We start from the raw sequence: 17,148 nt of genomic DNA, 5'->3' as shown, positions 1-17,148 counted from the left end.
GGTGTTTCTATGAGAATGGCTAATGGGAAGAGAAACAGAAACATGGGGGTTTGAAGCGCATCCTTCTCACGCGCTTCCCTGCAAAGTCCTACGGGGACTCGCTCTCTAGCCAGGCGCATATGGCATACGGCAAGGGCATGAGGCTGCCGCCACACTGACTTGAGCCATCAATTCATCTCTCTCCGGTTCTCAGCCCCCTTTGCCACGTGTGGGGTTCCCGTTTCGAGCGGGCAGCCCTCCAGTGACGCCATCAAGCGAGCGCCCGGCACTGGGTGGAACCGAAGAGGTTCCGCCCTAAACGCTACCCCGCGCAGGCGCGGCAGAGGGAACAGCGCGTCAGTTCCGGCGCGGCGAAGGCAAAGCACCGGAAGTGGCGCCTTCTTGCTAACGGGCCTGCGTCCGGCGTCGGTTTTGCCGCGGTTTTCGCTGAATGACCAGGTGGTTGTAACTGAGGAGGCTGGCACCATGGTGGAGGTAAGAGGGCGGGGGGGGGGACTGCCGAGGCTCGTGGCACGACGAGTTGAGGGCCGTTTCGCTCCTTCGCGCCGCTTTTTTTCGGGGGGGGGGGGGCTCAGCTGCGCGAAAATTAGACCCTTTGAAATCAGCTGGATGAGGCAGTTGCTTGTCTTCGGTTTGGGTCTGCCTTCCTCCAACGCCGGCTGTGCCTTAGAAAGGGTCGAACCGGAGCTTGTGTGTGCCGGCGAGAGTGAGGAGCTTGGAGAGTTGCGTTCAAAAGCCTTCCCGATGTTGGCTTGGAGGAGGGTTTTCACACATTCAGGGTGTCTTACAGGCAGTCATATAGTAAATGTGAAACGTGAAGGTAGTCATGGAAAAGATCAATAACGAGTGTTGACTTGCGGAAATGGCAAAAATTTAACTGGGAAGGTCAGAAATCGAGACGACAAGAATGGGAAAAGTTTATAGTTTATTTACAAGACCACTGTAAGTAGGTTAAAACATTGGCATGTGTGAACCCAAATACTTCCATGCATCCATATATGATTTTGGGCGCGAATGGGTTTAGTAGGTGCTTTTGTTAAGGAATAACTGACTGGGACAAATGTGTACACCCCACTTGTCAAGTAACAGAAAGTGTGGATAATTTAGGACAAAAATTTGGGTAAATATTGATACACAGTTGTAAATATAATCATTAGGACCCATGGAAGGGATGGGGGAAGTCAGGAGATTCAGAGTAATCTCAGTACTGTATTTGGATTTGGAATTGTTTTTTGTTACATGTTGTACCTTTTTAAAATCAAATATATATTTTTAATAAAAAAGTGAGTGTTGAGTAGACTTAATCACACTTCAGAAATAACACTTCATGGATTCCATCAGTACACGAACTAGCCCCTCTTTCTGGCATTTGAACATGCCAGTGAACGTCCATCAGTGATACTTGGTAGCTAAAGGGGCTCTCATGTGGTTCTGGATTTAGGAATGATGCAGGAATGTTTGGTTGCTGCTGCTTTACCTTCATCTGGTGGTAAAGACTGAAGAATTATATATAAGTAAGAAAAAATTGTTCATTTGAAGAGTATATGCCTTGTATGCAGAAGGCCTCCCAGTCAGTCACAGACCTAAAAAGCATCTTTGGTAACAGGACTAGGAAACCAGAAAGGTCTGAGACCATGGAGAGTTACATCCATAATAAGCAGTGCTGACAGTACAGGCTATATGCATAGTGTTAGTGTTTTTCCATTTCCTCGGATACTGAGTTTTTTTTTACCCTCAAAGGTGTTTTTCTACACCCAAAAATAAATAACACTTGGTGAACTTTTGTTTGCTTACTCATGAAAAGTGACAGGAAAACTGCATTTTCTTTTTAAAACTGGGGCAGTAACGTTGGGAAATCCTTGTGCCTGGTCTGAGCTTTATTGATGTGCTGTGCTTACATGCTCATAATCTTTTTTTAAAAGCTGCAGTTATTCCCAGATCTATTTCCTTGTAAAATAAGCTGTCTGTAAGGCACACACATACTGCCCAAGTGCTGTTCTTTTTTTATTCCTCAAATACCTGACTGAAAACACAGGTCAGGCAATAAGAAGTGGAACACTGTTGTATCCATCTTGCCTGTACACATGCATAGAGGGATGCTGCTATTACATGCTGGGTTATGCTTGTATGGGGCCCATGTGAGATAATTATCCCATGATAAACCATGTTTGTGGATGAATTAACTGAACAAAGAGTTCTAGAATATTTAGCTTTTCTGCATTTTGTTACCACTCAGACAAAAGTATTCACTGAAGAGCAGGGGAAGAAGTTTGTGTGATAACTAAGTTACTATTTATCCAGATCACCACCAGCTTCTAGGTTTCAGACCCTTCTTTCCAAGTACTAAAGGTACTAGTCTGGTCTCATTCGCATGTCAAGTTAAGCCAAACTGTGGCTTAGGATGCCAACTAAGTGGCCCTGCATTAATACAGGAATGCTAGTCTCCATCTTGCAACAGTGCAGCCAGAGGTCTTAACTTTACATGGGTGCAAAAGCTGTGGGTGTAGTACTGTGCAGGGTCTTGCACAAATTGGGTTTGATGGCAGAGGGACAGTGCACCTGACAGCTGTCCATTTATGTCAGATTTGGTATCTCGTTTTGCAGCCCTGAAAAGTTTGAAAGCTTGTCTTGAAGCACAAACTCTAACCAATACAGAGCCTTGTAGGATAAACAGCATAATGCACCTTTCACCAAAGTGGCAAGAATATGAATGACACGTCTCACAGACATGCAGCCTCTACATCCACAATTTCTCTGTGTGTTAGAGCATGGGAGTCATTCCCAAACAACATGGGCCAGCAAAGAGATTTGGGGAGCACAAAGTGCATACAGAACATTAGTGTTAAGGGAGAAGAGAGAATGGAGGATAGGATAAGTAAATTCAAGTGCCCATTTTCCTAGCTGGAGAGTAAAATCAGGTTGGCAAAATTGCTGTTAAGATGTTTAAAAGAGGCCGAGATTTTATTTATGGTGTAATGGAGTATGGAAGCAAAACAGTTTCATCTGCATGGTGAACGGCTATTGAAGTAATGACTGCATGATACTGAATAACATTCTTTGTTATTAAAAGTAGTTGGGGTTTCATGTGTGAACCCAAATACTTCCATGCATCCATATATGATTTTGGGCGCGAATGGGTTTAGTAGGTGCTTTTGTTAAGGAATAACTGACTGGGACAAATGTGTACACCCCACTTCCACTGCATTCGAGCAAGCATCAGTTCCTTGGTCTTTTATTCATCATTTGTTGGTCATAGCTGCTTTGTCACATAAACAAGGTAGGAAATTCCAGCACCACCAATGTAATTGACATTGGCTTCCCAGTGTAGGATAATAGTAAAAAGCAGTTTAATGTGGCCTCTGTATTAACATTAGCATGCTAGCCTGATCAACCAAGCAAGTAATAGTTGATTGGAGCCAACAAAAAATGAGAAACAGTTCTCTGACTGGACGTGCAGAAAGCTAATGGATCATGTTTAATGTTCTGTAAATAATGTCCTCACTCTGTTTGTTTTTATCCAGTTTTACAATGACAATAAATTTAGGGAAACTCTGGCCTCTAAATGTATATGAAAGGTGACTTGCCAGAAAGGAAGTGCAGAGCTTTTATGTTTGGATTTACACCCAGTTCACCCTAGGATGGAAAACAGACTTTTGACCAAAGCATTAGTCTAATGTCTTTGATCTTGACACTCCGGAAAGGAAGAAAGTTAACTTAATACTTCATTTGGAAAGTTCAGTCATAGTTTTTAGCACTTAGCAGATTCTGTTGCAGAGTAAACAGGTACTTATTAGGATGGGGGCAAGAGCTATGCTCCCTTTTCTCATTTGTTTTTGGTACTTTGCCTTCTTTTTGAATGGGGGTAGGGAAAATGAGCTACACTTGTTCTAAAGGAGAACAAAATAAAGTCAAGCTAGCCATGTATGCATAAGTACTGTTAGTCTAATACCCTTTATTGGACTCAATTAGAACATCACAATACTAGTGAAAGTAACATTTATGGGTTATATTTTTCTAAGTACACATACAACTGCAAACTATTTTTAAAAACATTGTACATTTTAGTTGCTGTTGTACTTCTGTTTATTTCTAGGACACATTTCTTTTATATACTGTAAATTAAAACAAAACTAGAATTGCATAACAATGTTAACAAGCAGCTAAAAATACATACCAAAGAAGTTCACCAAAACAAAGTATTTAGTAAACATTATTATTTAGTAAAGATGTATCAAGTACATACATACTTACCGTAGATAGTTAAACACAGTGAATTGTATCCAACTCAATTATGCTCAAAATAGTCCCATTGAAATTTTAATGCTACAAATACAATGCTCAGGTTGATCGCGATCTACTGATAGATCCCCGCGAGGTTTTGCTAGATCGCGGTCAATCTCTGGTCCCCTTTCCTTAGCGTCGCTAAAACTGACTCCTGCCCCGCACCCTCGTCCCGCCCTCCATTGTTGTTTGATCTCTGGAAGGTAAGACGGAGCTTTCTTTGTGTTGCTGTTTTCATTCATAGCGATCTTTTTGTGAATGACTTTACCCCTTTGTCCCTTGTCTTTAACCCCCCAAAAAACGGAAGTCCCCCCCAAAAGCTATATTTTTAACCCATAAAAACTTTGAGCTGAACCCCCCAAAAACGGGGGTAGATCACCGCCAGTTTTTAATTCTGAAAGTAGATCACAGATTCTTGAGAGTTGGCCACCCCTGCTTTAGGTGAAGGAAAGGTCTCTCATGTCATCATGCTGAACTTCAGACCTGAAAGAAGTATTTTGTGTTTTCTTCTGTCTACTCCCAAACTTGGCAAGTTATGAAGACTCTCACCATTTGCCTCTTCTGACTTGGGAGAGAGAAGGCTGATTTCTCATATAGTGTTTATGTTTGAATCAGATAGAAGGGTATGAGATTTCTGTCTACTCTAGAGATCAGGAGAAATGAGAACCTTCCTTGAGTTATCTGACATGTGCAAAGGACTTGAGGAATAGACGTGTGTGTGTGTCAGTGCTCGTCAATGTTTGTTGAGCATTTTTAATGAAATAGGTGTTGCTAAAGATGTGTCTGAAACTTTTCTTCCCTTTAGGAAGTACAAAAGCACTCTGTGCATACCCTTGTTTTCCGATCTTTGAAAAGAACTCATGACATGTTTGTGGCTGACAATGCAAAACCAGTATCATTGGATGATAGGAGGTAAGGAGGATTGCCAGTAAGCTATTGGTACTTTTGAAGCTACGAACCAGTGTAGAATCTTAATCCATTACTCAGCAACCCTATTCCATAGTATCACAGTTTCTATTTTGAAATGAACTAGTTCTTGAGGGCTTAGAATCAACATTGGATTGTGTTTACAGTGATGGAGGATGAAGTTAAAACTCGGCTGTGTACCCAACTAATCCTGTGTTTGTATCACCCGCTGAGTTTATGCTGAAGTTTCAAAATAAATTTGGTCGGATATGCATAATCAGAAATGCACCGCCAAAAAACAACAACAAAAACAGAAGGGGGCAGATTTGCTTAAAATTCGTATACTGTATGCCAGTTCAGGTGTACAGATGCAAACTTAGAAACTGAACTGCGTCCTCCTGGCAGTGGAACAGATGTCATTGGTGCAGAACTATCCCCCTTCTGCAGCCTTCTGGAACCCCCAAAACCTGTTCTGGAAGTTTGTGGACCCTTTGTAGCACATCTGGGCAGTGTGTGGAAGCTGTAGGGGGTAGGAGAGGAAGGGAAGTTATGTCTCAGAAGCATGGCACTGTATTAAGTACAATACAGTACTTAATCTCACTATAGTACAGTACAATCTCACTATAGTGGGAATAACTGTGACCAGGTCATCTGTGTGCCTGTTCAGCCTGTAGTCCAGGTACTAACTGTTGAAGGGGGAGGCTCTAGCTCTCCGTTTTTAGAATTATTTATCCTTAACCTGGATTTTGACTGCGCAGCCCATTAAATAGAGGGCTTTCCTTTATAAACTGGAGCCTATGAACACCTAGGGTGTAGTAAAATCTAGAAAATTGTAACATTCCTGTTTGCTGGAATATTTATCTAAATACTTAGCATACTGCATCCCAATATAACTCCACAAGAACATCAGAACTGTTATCAGAACTCCTAATTGTATATCTTACTTAAAGCATGAGTTTGTTATGATAATACAGTGCATCAAAAATATACATGTACTAAAGTGTTTTCTCACGCAGCCACAAAGTAAAGATGGCCGTTAAACTTCGTACAGAGTACGGTTCTGTGCTTCACATGCCTGTATTGAAAGAAAATGCTCGAGAGAAGGGTGCCCATGGTGTGATTGATTCTTATGGACATAAGCAGTATCTTCAGAATCAAGGTATGGCTACAGTCATAATTGTATAAACCTGAGTATAGACATTTGGGCCGCACTTGCAGTGAAAGAATTTTGCTGCACTTTCAGTTACAATGTGGTTACACAAATGAGGACCCTGGATTATTATTTTTTTATCTTTATTTCCTTTTCTTCTGTCATGGACCCAAGGCAGCATACATGTGGTTGACAAAGACTTGGCATGTGCAAGTGCATATTAAATATTTATAGAACAACACGTCAGAAGACTTTGAAGTTTTTCTTCTTCTTTCACATAGAAAGTCTTTGTGTATCTGACAGTGGCATTGGCACATGGCCTGAGCTGTGACTTGCCATGATGAAGCAGCTGGTGATCTTTATCCTAAGTATAGCTTGCTAGTGCAGAACATGTTATTATTAATTATATTTATATCTGACTGTGTTTATTAATGGTTTATTGATATAGTAAGCAAGACATTTAATAATACTCAAATAAACAAAAATGGAAATAAATGCCACTGTGCCAGAAGAATGAGTGGGAAAATGTGAATTCCTAAGTTTCTTGTTAAGTGTATAAGCAGCGCATAATTCATGTGCTTACAAGGTAAACAGTACCAGCAGTTATTGTTATGTGCAAATTACAGTGGTGCCTCGTAAGACGAAAAGAATCCATTCTGTGATTCTCCTCGTCTAGCGGTGTTTTTGTCTTGCGAAGCAAGCCCATTGACGGATTAGCGGATTAGCGCTATTAGCGGCTTTTAGCGTCTTATCTGCTGATCGGATCAGCTGATAAGCGGCTTAGCGGCTTAGATAAAGGGGGGAGGGGAAAAAACCCGCAGGAACTCGCAAGGTATTGTCGTCTTGCAAAGCAAGCCCATAGGAGATTCGTTTTGCGAAGCACCTCCAAAACGGAAAACCCTTTCGTCTAGCGAGTTTTCCGTCTTGCGAGGCATTCGTCTTGCGGGGCACCACTGTATAATGAAAATTGTACAAAGGTGTGTTTAGGAATTCAAGTAATTATCTGTTTACTATAATATTTATTAAAGTAATAATCAACAAATCTCTTGCTCTTTAGGCGACGATGATGAATATTTGATAACAGGGACACATCCATATCCACCTGGACCTGGTAAGATTTTGAACAAACTATTTGGGTGAAATTGAGTGCAATTTTAGTATATACTGTATTTTTCGTTCTATAAGACGCACCAGACCACAAGACGCACCTAGTTTTTGGAGGAGGAAAACAAGAAAAAAAATATTCTGAATCTCAGAAGCCAGAACAGCAAGAGGGATCGCTGTGCAGTGAAAGCAGCAATCCCTCTTGCTGTTCTGGCTTCTGGGGTAGCTGCACAGCCTGCATTCGCTCCATAAGACGCACACACATTTCCCCTTACTTTTTAGGAGGGAAAAAGTGAGTCTGATAGAACAAAAAATACGGTATATTTTCCCCAGGAAGATGCCACTAATGATGCAGTGCTTGATAGTCACTGTCTCTTAATGAAGCTAGAGGATACAATACCAAAAATAATTGGATGCAACTTATACATGCAAGTTACACAAGTCATGTTTACTGAAGTGTGGTTTGCATCTACCTAATGAGTTCTTACATGTTATAGTGGAAGTGCACTGGGCAAATTTTGAAATCGTTAAGTATCTTTCATTATTCCATCACTACTTGAAATGAAGGAGATGCACTTGCTCTTAGACATTTGGTTATTGAATCTTTGGATATTGGCTAAGAGATAGGATGGTCCTGGAAAATTGGGGGATGTGTTCCCCCCATTTTTCCGGGGGGGGGGTGTGTGCGCGTCTCTGGGCCTTAACATATCTAGCTGTGCTGCTGTTTAGTGAAAATTAACAGGGAGCATTTCTCTCATGGAACACTTTGAACCTAAGAATTTCATAATTTAAACTCAAATTATATATATATATATATATATATATATATATATATACACACACACACACACACACACACACACACTGGAGCTTAAGTTGTTGTTAAAGTATCTAAAGTGTCCAAAAGAGCATTACAAGTTGTCCAGTATACTTAGGTATCCAGAGTATCACGAGTTATATTTTTTTACCTGCATTATAGAGAACTATAGTTTCAACCTGCTCCAAAGAGAGAAAATGGACTCTTTGAATTTTAAAAGCCAGTTTAGCCCTGTTAAAGTCAGGTAAAATTAAATCAACTGAAATCCTTAGATCCGTAGAATTAAATACATATGATCAATAATGACTAGGTTTTGAGGGATGGCTTTTGTCAGCAAGAATAGATTGATCAGGATTTAGTTGGTAACAAAAAGTAATTAAGATTTGTCTTAACTGTGTGTATTTTCTCTTTTAAAAGGAGTGGCTTTGACTGCAGACACTAAAATTCAGAGGATGCCTAGTGAATCAGCAGCTCAGTCATTAGCTGTGGCGTTGCCACCTTCTCAGTCCAAGTAATTACATTCCGTTAAAAGTAAAATTATTCTGTGTTTTAACCGATGATTAACTGTTTTTAACTGATGATTTTAGCTGATGAAGTTTTCATGGAAAATGCAGTGTAAAGAACAGCTATTTAAATCTGTATTAATGGAAACAGAATAACGTGTTCAGTCTGAAATTGAGCTTTTGGATTTTTTCATTGATATAGCTTCATTTGCTTTTCTATATTGCTGAAATTTAAGAACTGAATGCTGTCTGATGAGATGGATTGGAATTACTGTGGGAGCCTTTTCCTTGTACAATTGATCAGCATTTTTTTGTTAGTTCTGATTACCTCTCTGTGGAGGTGAGATGAAAAAGGGAGCTTTGGATTAGGGAGTGATGTGAAGACAACGGCATATGTTCAGTTCTTTTCCATTTTTGAGTGAAGTCTTTGTGGGACCTTCTGGTAAAAGCTAGTTTGCAAGGATTTGGGCAGTGAGCCACAAAGTCCTGGTTCAGATTTCACCTGTACCCACTAACCATGCAGTTTACTAATCATGTTTACTTATAAGTGAGTCCCGTTCAATTCAGAAGGACTTCCTAGTAGGCGTGCTTAGGTTTGCAGCCTAAATGGCTGCCTCTTCAAAACCTTAGCCCTTCATCTGCAGTATGGAAGCAATAATTCTGACCAACCTTACAGGACTGTTTTAAGGACACTTTTTGTATTTTTTACATTTACACGCACAAGATTTTGTCAGTTACTTGAAAAGAAGCAACTGAAAAAACAAGCATCTGCTCACACTTTGTAGGATAATGTATCTTCACTTTCTCTGCCTCACATCCACTCCCCCTGCCTTTCCAGAATGGAATCAAATCGAACTGCTTCTAGCGTTGGTGATATATACAGACATGCTGGAATTCCTGAGCGCTCACAGCCTCCAGGTTTGACTCTGGTAAGCCCCGTTAATTGAAAGCCTCTGATGGAGATGCAGTAAATTTACCAAATTGGATTCTTAACAATGACTTTGTCGGGAATAGGGTTGTGACAGAATGACACTGCATAACCATATAAGGATAGCAAAAACTTATTGGGGCGGGATGGAATATTTGTTGAGTGTAGTTTTGAAATGTCTGTTCCTTTTATAGGCTATGATGGAAGCTGGTGGGAACAAAAATTCTGCATTAATGGCAAAGAAGGCTCCGACAATGCCAAAACCACAATGGCATCCCCCATGGAAGCTGTACAGAGTAAGTAGGAAATAAGTTGCAAGGATGAATCTCAGGATAAATTGATTGCTAAGCACTGGCAGGCTCAAACCTTAGGTTCAAGCATCCCCACTTCTGCTCCAGTGCAGTCTAGAGCATGGGTCAGCAAACTAAGGCCCGCGGGGCAGATCAGGCCCAATTGCCCTCTGGATCTGGGATGGTCTTGGAATCGCTGCTTGGATTAGCGTGATCGTTCAGACTGCACCATTTTCCCCCGGGCGCCATTCCCCCGACACCGCAGCAGCACCTCCTCCCTCCCTCCCTCCTTCTAGCTTCTCCCTGCCCTGTGGAGGAAGGGAGCTGGGCTTTGATTGGTGCGAGCCAATCCGAAGCCTCACCAACCACGCAATCCATCTTATTTTATAACAATCCATCTCATTTTATAACAATTGCAGGTTATCAGTGGACACTTAGGTTGGGTGAGATGTATTGCAGTAGAACCAGGAAATCAGTGGTTTGTTACTGGCTCTGCTGACCGAACTATAAAGGTAAGAGATAGCAAAGAACTGAAAAATCACTGTGTGCTGCCATTGATGCTGTTTTAGGTGCTGTTAAGTGTTTCATGACCAGCATAATTTATTGCCCATCTTTCTTTCTGTTACCTAGAATTTTAGTTGCACTAGTGTGCCAGAACTGGAATTAAATAAAAAACTGAGTTTTCAGACTTTATAATTCTGTTTAGAGATTAATTTTGTATGCTGCTTAGGTCTTTGAGATGTTGGACTCCATTAAATGAACAGTCTTTGATGTCTTAACTTTTGCAAGATCATCAAAACATTTGTTTCTCCTGCTTCAGATCTGGGACCTTGCTAGCGGCAAACTGAAACTATCTTTGACGGGGCATATTAGTACAGTTCGGGGTGTAATTGTGAGTGGACGGAGTCCATACCTTTTCTCTTGTGGAGAAGATAAACAGGTGAAATGCTGGGACCTTGAATATAATAAGGTAAGCGAAGCACATTGGCAGCAGCTGAAATCTTATTAGTAATTTAATTCATGGAGCATCCTGTTTTAACTGAAATATGTTTGATTTGTAGGTTATTCGGCATTACCATGGCCACCTGAGTGCTGTGTATGGCTTGGATTTGCATCCAACAATAGACGTGCTTGTAACATGTAGCAGAGATTCAACTGCACGTGTAAGTAAAACAGATATATCTGTGATGTATTAGATCTGTCTCTTCTTACGTAAGATAATGCTTAAACAGGTTTCCTGTCTCTTGCCAATTTGGATTCCATTTCAAAAGGTACAAATCCTACTCGCCCTCCCTGGTTTAGGGTATGTGATTTGCTCAGATTTAAATCATGCAATGAAGACTGAAACTTGGCCTTTGAGCAGGAATGTATGGCACTCCCTGTATCTTACATGGACATAGTCTCTGTTTAGGCAAAGTGGGGTATACCACCATATGCGATATATGCTGTGAATATATGTGTGTATACCTGCTTGTCAATAATGTGTTGCTACAGGAAAATACAATTCTGTGTTCTTTTGTCTGATTCCCATTTAAAAATAATAATAATAATGTCACAACGTAGGAAAAATGTCGCATGTGTGAATCAGCTCTTCAAGGCATGTATGCCTCCTGCCTGCCTCCAGTTTAGTGAACATTTAATACTTGGCCGACAGCTTCAGTTTCCATCCTAGTTTATGTGTTTCATTATCTTCAGGGGCATTAGGGTGGGTTGTAACAGATACCTTTGTATGAGTTAAATTTTTTGAAGGCTTCCTGTGGCCTAAGAGTTACTGCTTTGGCTACAGTTCAGTGTGGTATCTGCCACTGCGGAATACACAAATTGTGAAATGATTTAGGGCAGTAATTCTTAAATGCTGGGCTCAAGTTCACAAGAAGATGAGGGAAGTTTGATGATAAAAGGCCAGGCTGCTAACAAGTAATACTGGAACTAATAGGTGAGCAGAGGAAGAGCTGGCCTTCCACATCAGGAGAGACCTGAGTGATACATACTTTTGTCATTGGTTTTGATGGTGGATGGTGCATTTATCTGTTCTAATTTGCTTCTAACCTCCCTAGATTTGGGATGTGAGGACAAAAGCGAGCGTGCATACATTGGCAGGACACACAAATGCAGTGGCGACAGTGAAGTGTCAAGCAGCAGAACCACAGATCATCACAGGTATGGTGGAAGTTGTTTACCAAATGCATACAGCATATGCAGCAATTCACTGTTACAGTCAGCTGGAGTATAGGGGAGGAAAACTGCCGTTCCAGTTCCCAGAATCCCTTTGGAAACATATTGAGAACCAGAAAACAACTACTGATTTGCAGCGATGTTGTGAATTGAAGATGGTAGAATATGTAGCCCATTTTGCTGCTTGATTTTCAACTGGAAACTAGCAGTGGGAGTTTTTACAATGTGTTGGTGGTAATCCACTAACCAATAGGAATCTATTTACTTACAAACAAACAAACGTGTATACAGCAGATAGAAGGCCTTTTCAGAAAAGAAGTACCTTGGCTCTTTGAAAGTTTGACTATTGGATAATCCTAAGTCCCCCCAAGACATTGAAATGCAATTTAAGGTAACATTGATGCATTTGATGATGCCTTCTCTGCAGGGATTCTCAGAAGTAGAGTTGTAATTGTGAAACTTGGAAGTATAACAAAATTGGAGCGTGTGATTCTTTAACATACAGGCAGTTCAGATACTTATCCTATCCACATGCCTTTCTACAATCTATTGTTGTTATTATTTTGTATTTACAGGAAGTCATGATACCACTATACGACTCTGGGACTTAGTGGGAGGAAAAACACGGGTCACTTTAACCAATCACAAGAAATCAGTAAGAGCAGTAGTACTGCACCCAAGACAGTAAGATTTTTTCAGGTTTTTTCCTGTCCTGTTAATGTAATGTAATACATATAATAATATTATATTATAACTACAACAACTGCAACAATGTATATTATTGAAGAAAGTGGTAAATTAAATTGTTAATCAGATATAGTAGTCTTTGGTTAACTGAACTTCCGATACTTGCTAACATACACCTTGTTACAGGTACACCTTTGCATCTGGGTCTCCGGATAACATCAAACAGTGGAAATTCCCTGATGGAAACTTTATCCAGAATCTTTCTGGTCATAGTGCTATTATCAATACACTAGCTGTGAATTCAGATGGAGTTCTGGTTTCTGGAGGTAAATGAGAATTTTAGAAGTAGCTTGAACAGGAACAATTCTTTTTTTTTCCATATTATTTACTGTAACATTCTGTCTGCAGGGCTGACTTATGCAGACAGTTCTGAAACACTGAATAGCTCAGAGGTCACCAGTCCATTTTGATTGACTCCACAAATGTATAGCACTAGCATTGAAAGAGTTTTGGGTCCCAGACTATTCAAAATACTGTTTTTAACAATTAGAGCAAAGCTTTCCAAATTGTATTTCGACACATTCGTGTGTTGGCGTCGCACGAATGCTCCCTGCTTCTCTCGGGGCTAGAAAGGGGTTAGTTAAACCACTAGTTTGCTAGTAAAACTGAATTACTGTGTCGTGAAATGATGCATGTCTAAAAAATGTGTCACCAAGAAAATTAGTTTGGAAAGCTTTGGTTTAGAGCAGGCACCCCCAACCTTCGGTCCTCCATATGTTTTGGCCTACAACTCCCATGATCCCTAGCTAACAGGACCAGTGGTCAGGGATGATGGGAATTGTAGTCCAAAACATCTGGAGGGCCGAAGGTTGGGGATGCCTGGTTTAGAGCCATAAATTAACTTGGTCCAAGTATGCTGAGGGTGGTAATTGGAAGAATTCTTGTTCCAAATCCCAACTTTGTCTGACATTTGATGGAGATGAGGTGCAGGGCCTTCTAAATGGTGGCACCTGTGTTTTACTATAGACTGCAGATGGCAAGCACAATCTTAAGAAACATCCCCCATTTATCTTACATAAGAGGAAATGCCTCTTCTAAACTGATGCCAGCTATGACATGTGCATGCGTCATCTGAAAGCACAGTATACTTGCTTCAGAACTACTTGCAAACCAACACAAGTTTAACTAATTGATGAACTGATATGCTGTCATTCTATGAATCTTTCCTGGGAGAATAAGCTCCATTGAACTCAGTGGGGTTTGCTTCTGAGTAAATGTGTATAGGATTGTGCTGATAGTGCTGTTGCGATTACATAGAGTAAGTGGGGGGGGGGGTTATAATAAAAACATTAAAATGAATTTGGGCTGTATATTGAATTGTAAAGCATGTGTAACACTGATTTTGTTTTTCAGCTGACAATGGTACGATGCATCTTTGGGACTGGAGAACTGGGTATAACTTCCAGAGAGTACACGCGGCTGTACAGCCTGGATCATTGGACAGCGAATCTGGAATATTTGCATGTGCATTTGATCAGTCTGAAAGTAGGCTGCTTACTGCTGAAGCCGATAAAACCATTAAAGTCTACAGAGAAGATGATACTGCGGTATGGAGAATCATATTCTTTTTCGCCACATATTTTATATATAAAACTATGTTTTAAGATACTCTTAGGACAGAGATTCTGCAAGCATTATCCCTAAACGCTGATACTGCTAGAGTGATTACACATTAGCTCGGGCAGCCGGCCTACTTCAGCAGCAAACACATCTCATGGGATGGGGAAATGTAATAAAAAAGCAGTCACTACAAATAGAGGGCAGTTAGGTCGCTTGCCTGTAACTTTCTAACAACAATGGAATAAAATGATTTCTAATTCCATTTTCAGCCTGAACAGGGTAGATTTTTAAAATTTGTTAAAAAGAAGAAAGTACTATGCATTTATTCAGAGCAGAAAATGCTTGATACTAGTTTCACAAGATTACAAAAGGAGGTATGGATTTGGAGATGGCTGCTGCATTTTAAAAGCAGACAAGTATTTCCTTAGCCACACTGATTATCTGCGACACTTAGAGCACAATCGTATGCATGGAAAAAAGTCCCACTGAATTCTTGTTACATGTGTGTAGGTTTGCAGCCTATTATCTGTTGTGCAGAGTTCTGCTGCATTACTTGCTCCAACTTAAGACTATCGTGGCAGCAGCCTTCTGTCCATTATTATTTCCCTGTACATCAAACTACGCTTGTTTTACAGGGGAGAAAATCACTCTTGAATTTTTTATTGGGAACCTTTGATCAAAGGAAACTGTGAAATATTTTCTGTTGCTTTATTTTCTACTTTTAAACAAAAGCTTGTCACTGCATATCTTGATTGTATGGTGCATTTAAGCCACTTAAATAATTATAGTAGATCCAGTAAACAAATCTACTTGTGTCGTCATCTCCACACATTTGATGCATTGATCTATATTACACTCCAGCTGTGAAATGGGATTAGTGGCTTATCTTACCAGGGCTTTTAATTGATAAATTCTAATGCTTGTGTGCAGAAGTTGAAAGAAACACACAGTGGTTTCCAGTTCTGCTGCCTCCTCTGCCACCGGATACCACCCATAATAAACATTTATTGATACGGTTATGTATATTGAACCAAACTGATTAACTTTTACCCTCCTGTTGATGGCAATATTTTTATATTGTTCTCTTAACTTCAGCTGGATCAATAAACTTAGTTCATCAAGAGTGTGATTTCATAGTAAAATTCAATGACACGGATCTTATTAAACATTCTGACTTTAACACAAGCCGGAATTCCAATATGTGTTTTTTTTCCTTTTAAAAATATTTCTAGACTGAAGAAACTCATCCTGTCAGCTGGAAACCAGAAATCATCAAGCGAAAACGATTTTAATGAGAATCCACCTGAATAGCTGTGCCATAATCCTGACTCTGACTACAAAGCCTGAACTCTCCTCAAGTCATTGCTTTGTTTAGTTTGCAGTTTTTATATTATATATGGCTTCCCTCTAGGATATGATCCTCTCTGATCCCAGGAAATCAGCTGCAGATGTTACAGATATCTGAAGAAGTGAAAGTTTCTTTTAATAAAATGGTAATGTGCTGGTGATCATAGTCACCCAGTGTGTGCATGTCATTCTATGTGGGCAGAAGGTGGTGTGAATCCCACCTGCTCTTTTCTTGTATCCCTCTTCTTTCCCCCGAGGAAAAAAAACAAAACTCCTGTTTGGTACTTGATCCTACGGCACCAAATAGTAAAACTGTTGGGGGGGAAAGCCATTGTAAAAGTGATTTACGTCCTTAATACAATGTGCTACTTCATTGAGCTGTAATGCAATAAAATATAAATTTCTTTTCCAGTTTGTTCTTGGGCGTTAACAACTAAAATGCAGAACTGTGCTCTTGTATGTTGTACGTGTGGTTCTGTTTCAGAGCAATGGTTTTGACCATCTCGTGTCAGAATCCTACTTAAAAATTTAATGAAACAACCTCTTTAAAATGCTTTCTGATGAGTGTCTATTATTTGATTCTCTGTAAAACTTTTAAAACACAAATCTTTTTAACACTCTACAGACGAGGTAGAAGAGCAGCTCTGAAATGACACAAGCTTTTTGGCTGAGATCAAGAGAGTCTTCTGAGTGAGTGGAAATGCTTCCACTTAGAATGTGATGGTTTAGCAATTTTGCTTTCTGGCTAGGGCTGGGCGATATATCAATATATGGTCCAAAACCGATTTGAAGGTCACATCGTGATAATTGTTTCATAATATTTGAGCAGGCAATATATCGCAAAGCATAATGTGTGTAAGGGCTAAGTGATACCTGGTTTTCACCATCACAATAACTCTCCAGCTAAAGGTTGCAGTGTACCACAATGTCTGAAATAAGGATGGAATTATACAGAGGTGAACAGGACAATGTCCAGGCAACTGCTACTACTTAAGAGGTCTGAAACGGATAAATGACAGTATTATCAATCACCACACAGTCAGTTTCATCAGCAGGCAAGCCAAAATTCATCCCAATAGGACTTTTGGTTTGGGGCTTGGCTACCAAATAGTGGCATGTTGGGCAATCCAAAGTACATCAATGAGTCATAATGAATACAAATCTCGGACTGCCAGATTGCCAGCAGGCCTCCTAGGTGGCAAAAGTGGCAGCAGCCAGGAGGTGGCAGAATTAACAACAGCGGGGAAGGGGCAGAAGCAGCGGCAGCCTGGCACAATAATCGGCAGCCTGCGAAGCCTCGCCACAGCAGCCTGTGAGGTCTTGTAGTGGGGGCAGTAGTG

The 17,148-nt window shown here is 40.4% G+C and overlaps 1 protein-coding gene across 1 annotated transcript; it reads left to right on the top strand.

The window, feature by feature from the left end:
* Nucleotides 1-326: 326 nt before the first annotated feature.
* Nucleotides 327-16,219, top strand: PLRG1 (pleiotropic regulator 1). Its single transcript, XM_083520061.1, has 15 exons — nt 327-474; nt 5,087-5,193; nt 6,204-6,346; nt 7,395-7,448; nt 8,676-8,769; nt 9,600-9,690; nt 9,884-9,985; nt 10,399-10,491; nt 10,800-10,949; nt 11,041-11,142; nt 12,037-12,139; nt 12,730-12,838; nt 13,028-13,167; nt 14,255-14,448; nt 15,694-16,219. Exons 1-15 carry the CDS (start codon nt 466-468, stop codon nt 15,751-15,753), a joined length of 1,551 nt encoding a protein of 516 aa, XP_083376187.1. The 5' UTR covers nt 327-465; the 3' UTR covers nt 15,754-16,219.
* The last annotated feature ends 929 nt before the right edge of the window (nt 16,220-17,148 follow it).

Source organism: Podarcis liolepis, assembly GCF_965112155.1.
Source record: "Podarcis liolepis genome assembly, chromosome: 9".
Classification (NCBI taxonomy): Eukaryota; Metazoa; Chordata; class Lepidosauria; order Squamata; family Lacertidae; genus Podarcis; species Podarcis liolepis.
This window is presented reverse-complemented; position numbering and strand designations above follow the sequence as displayed.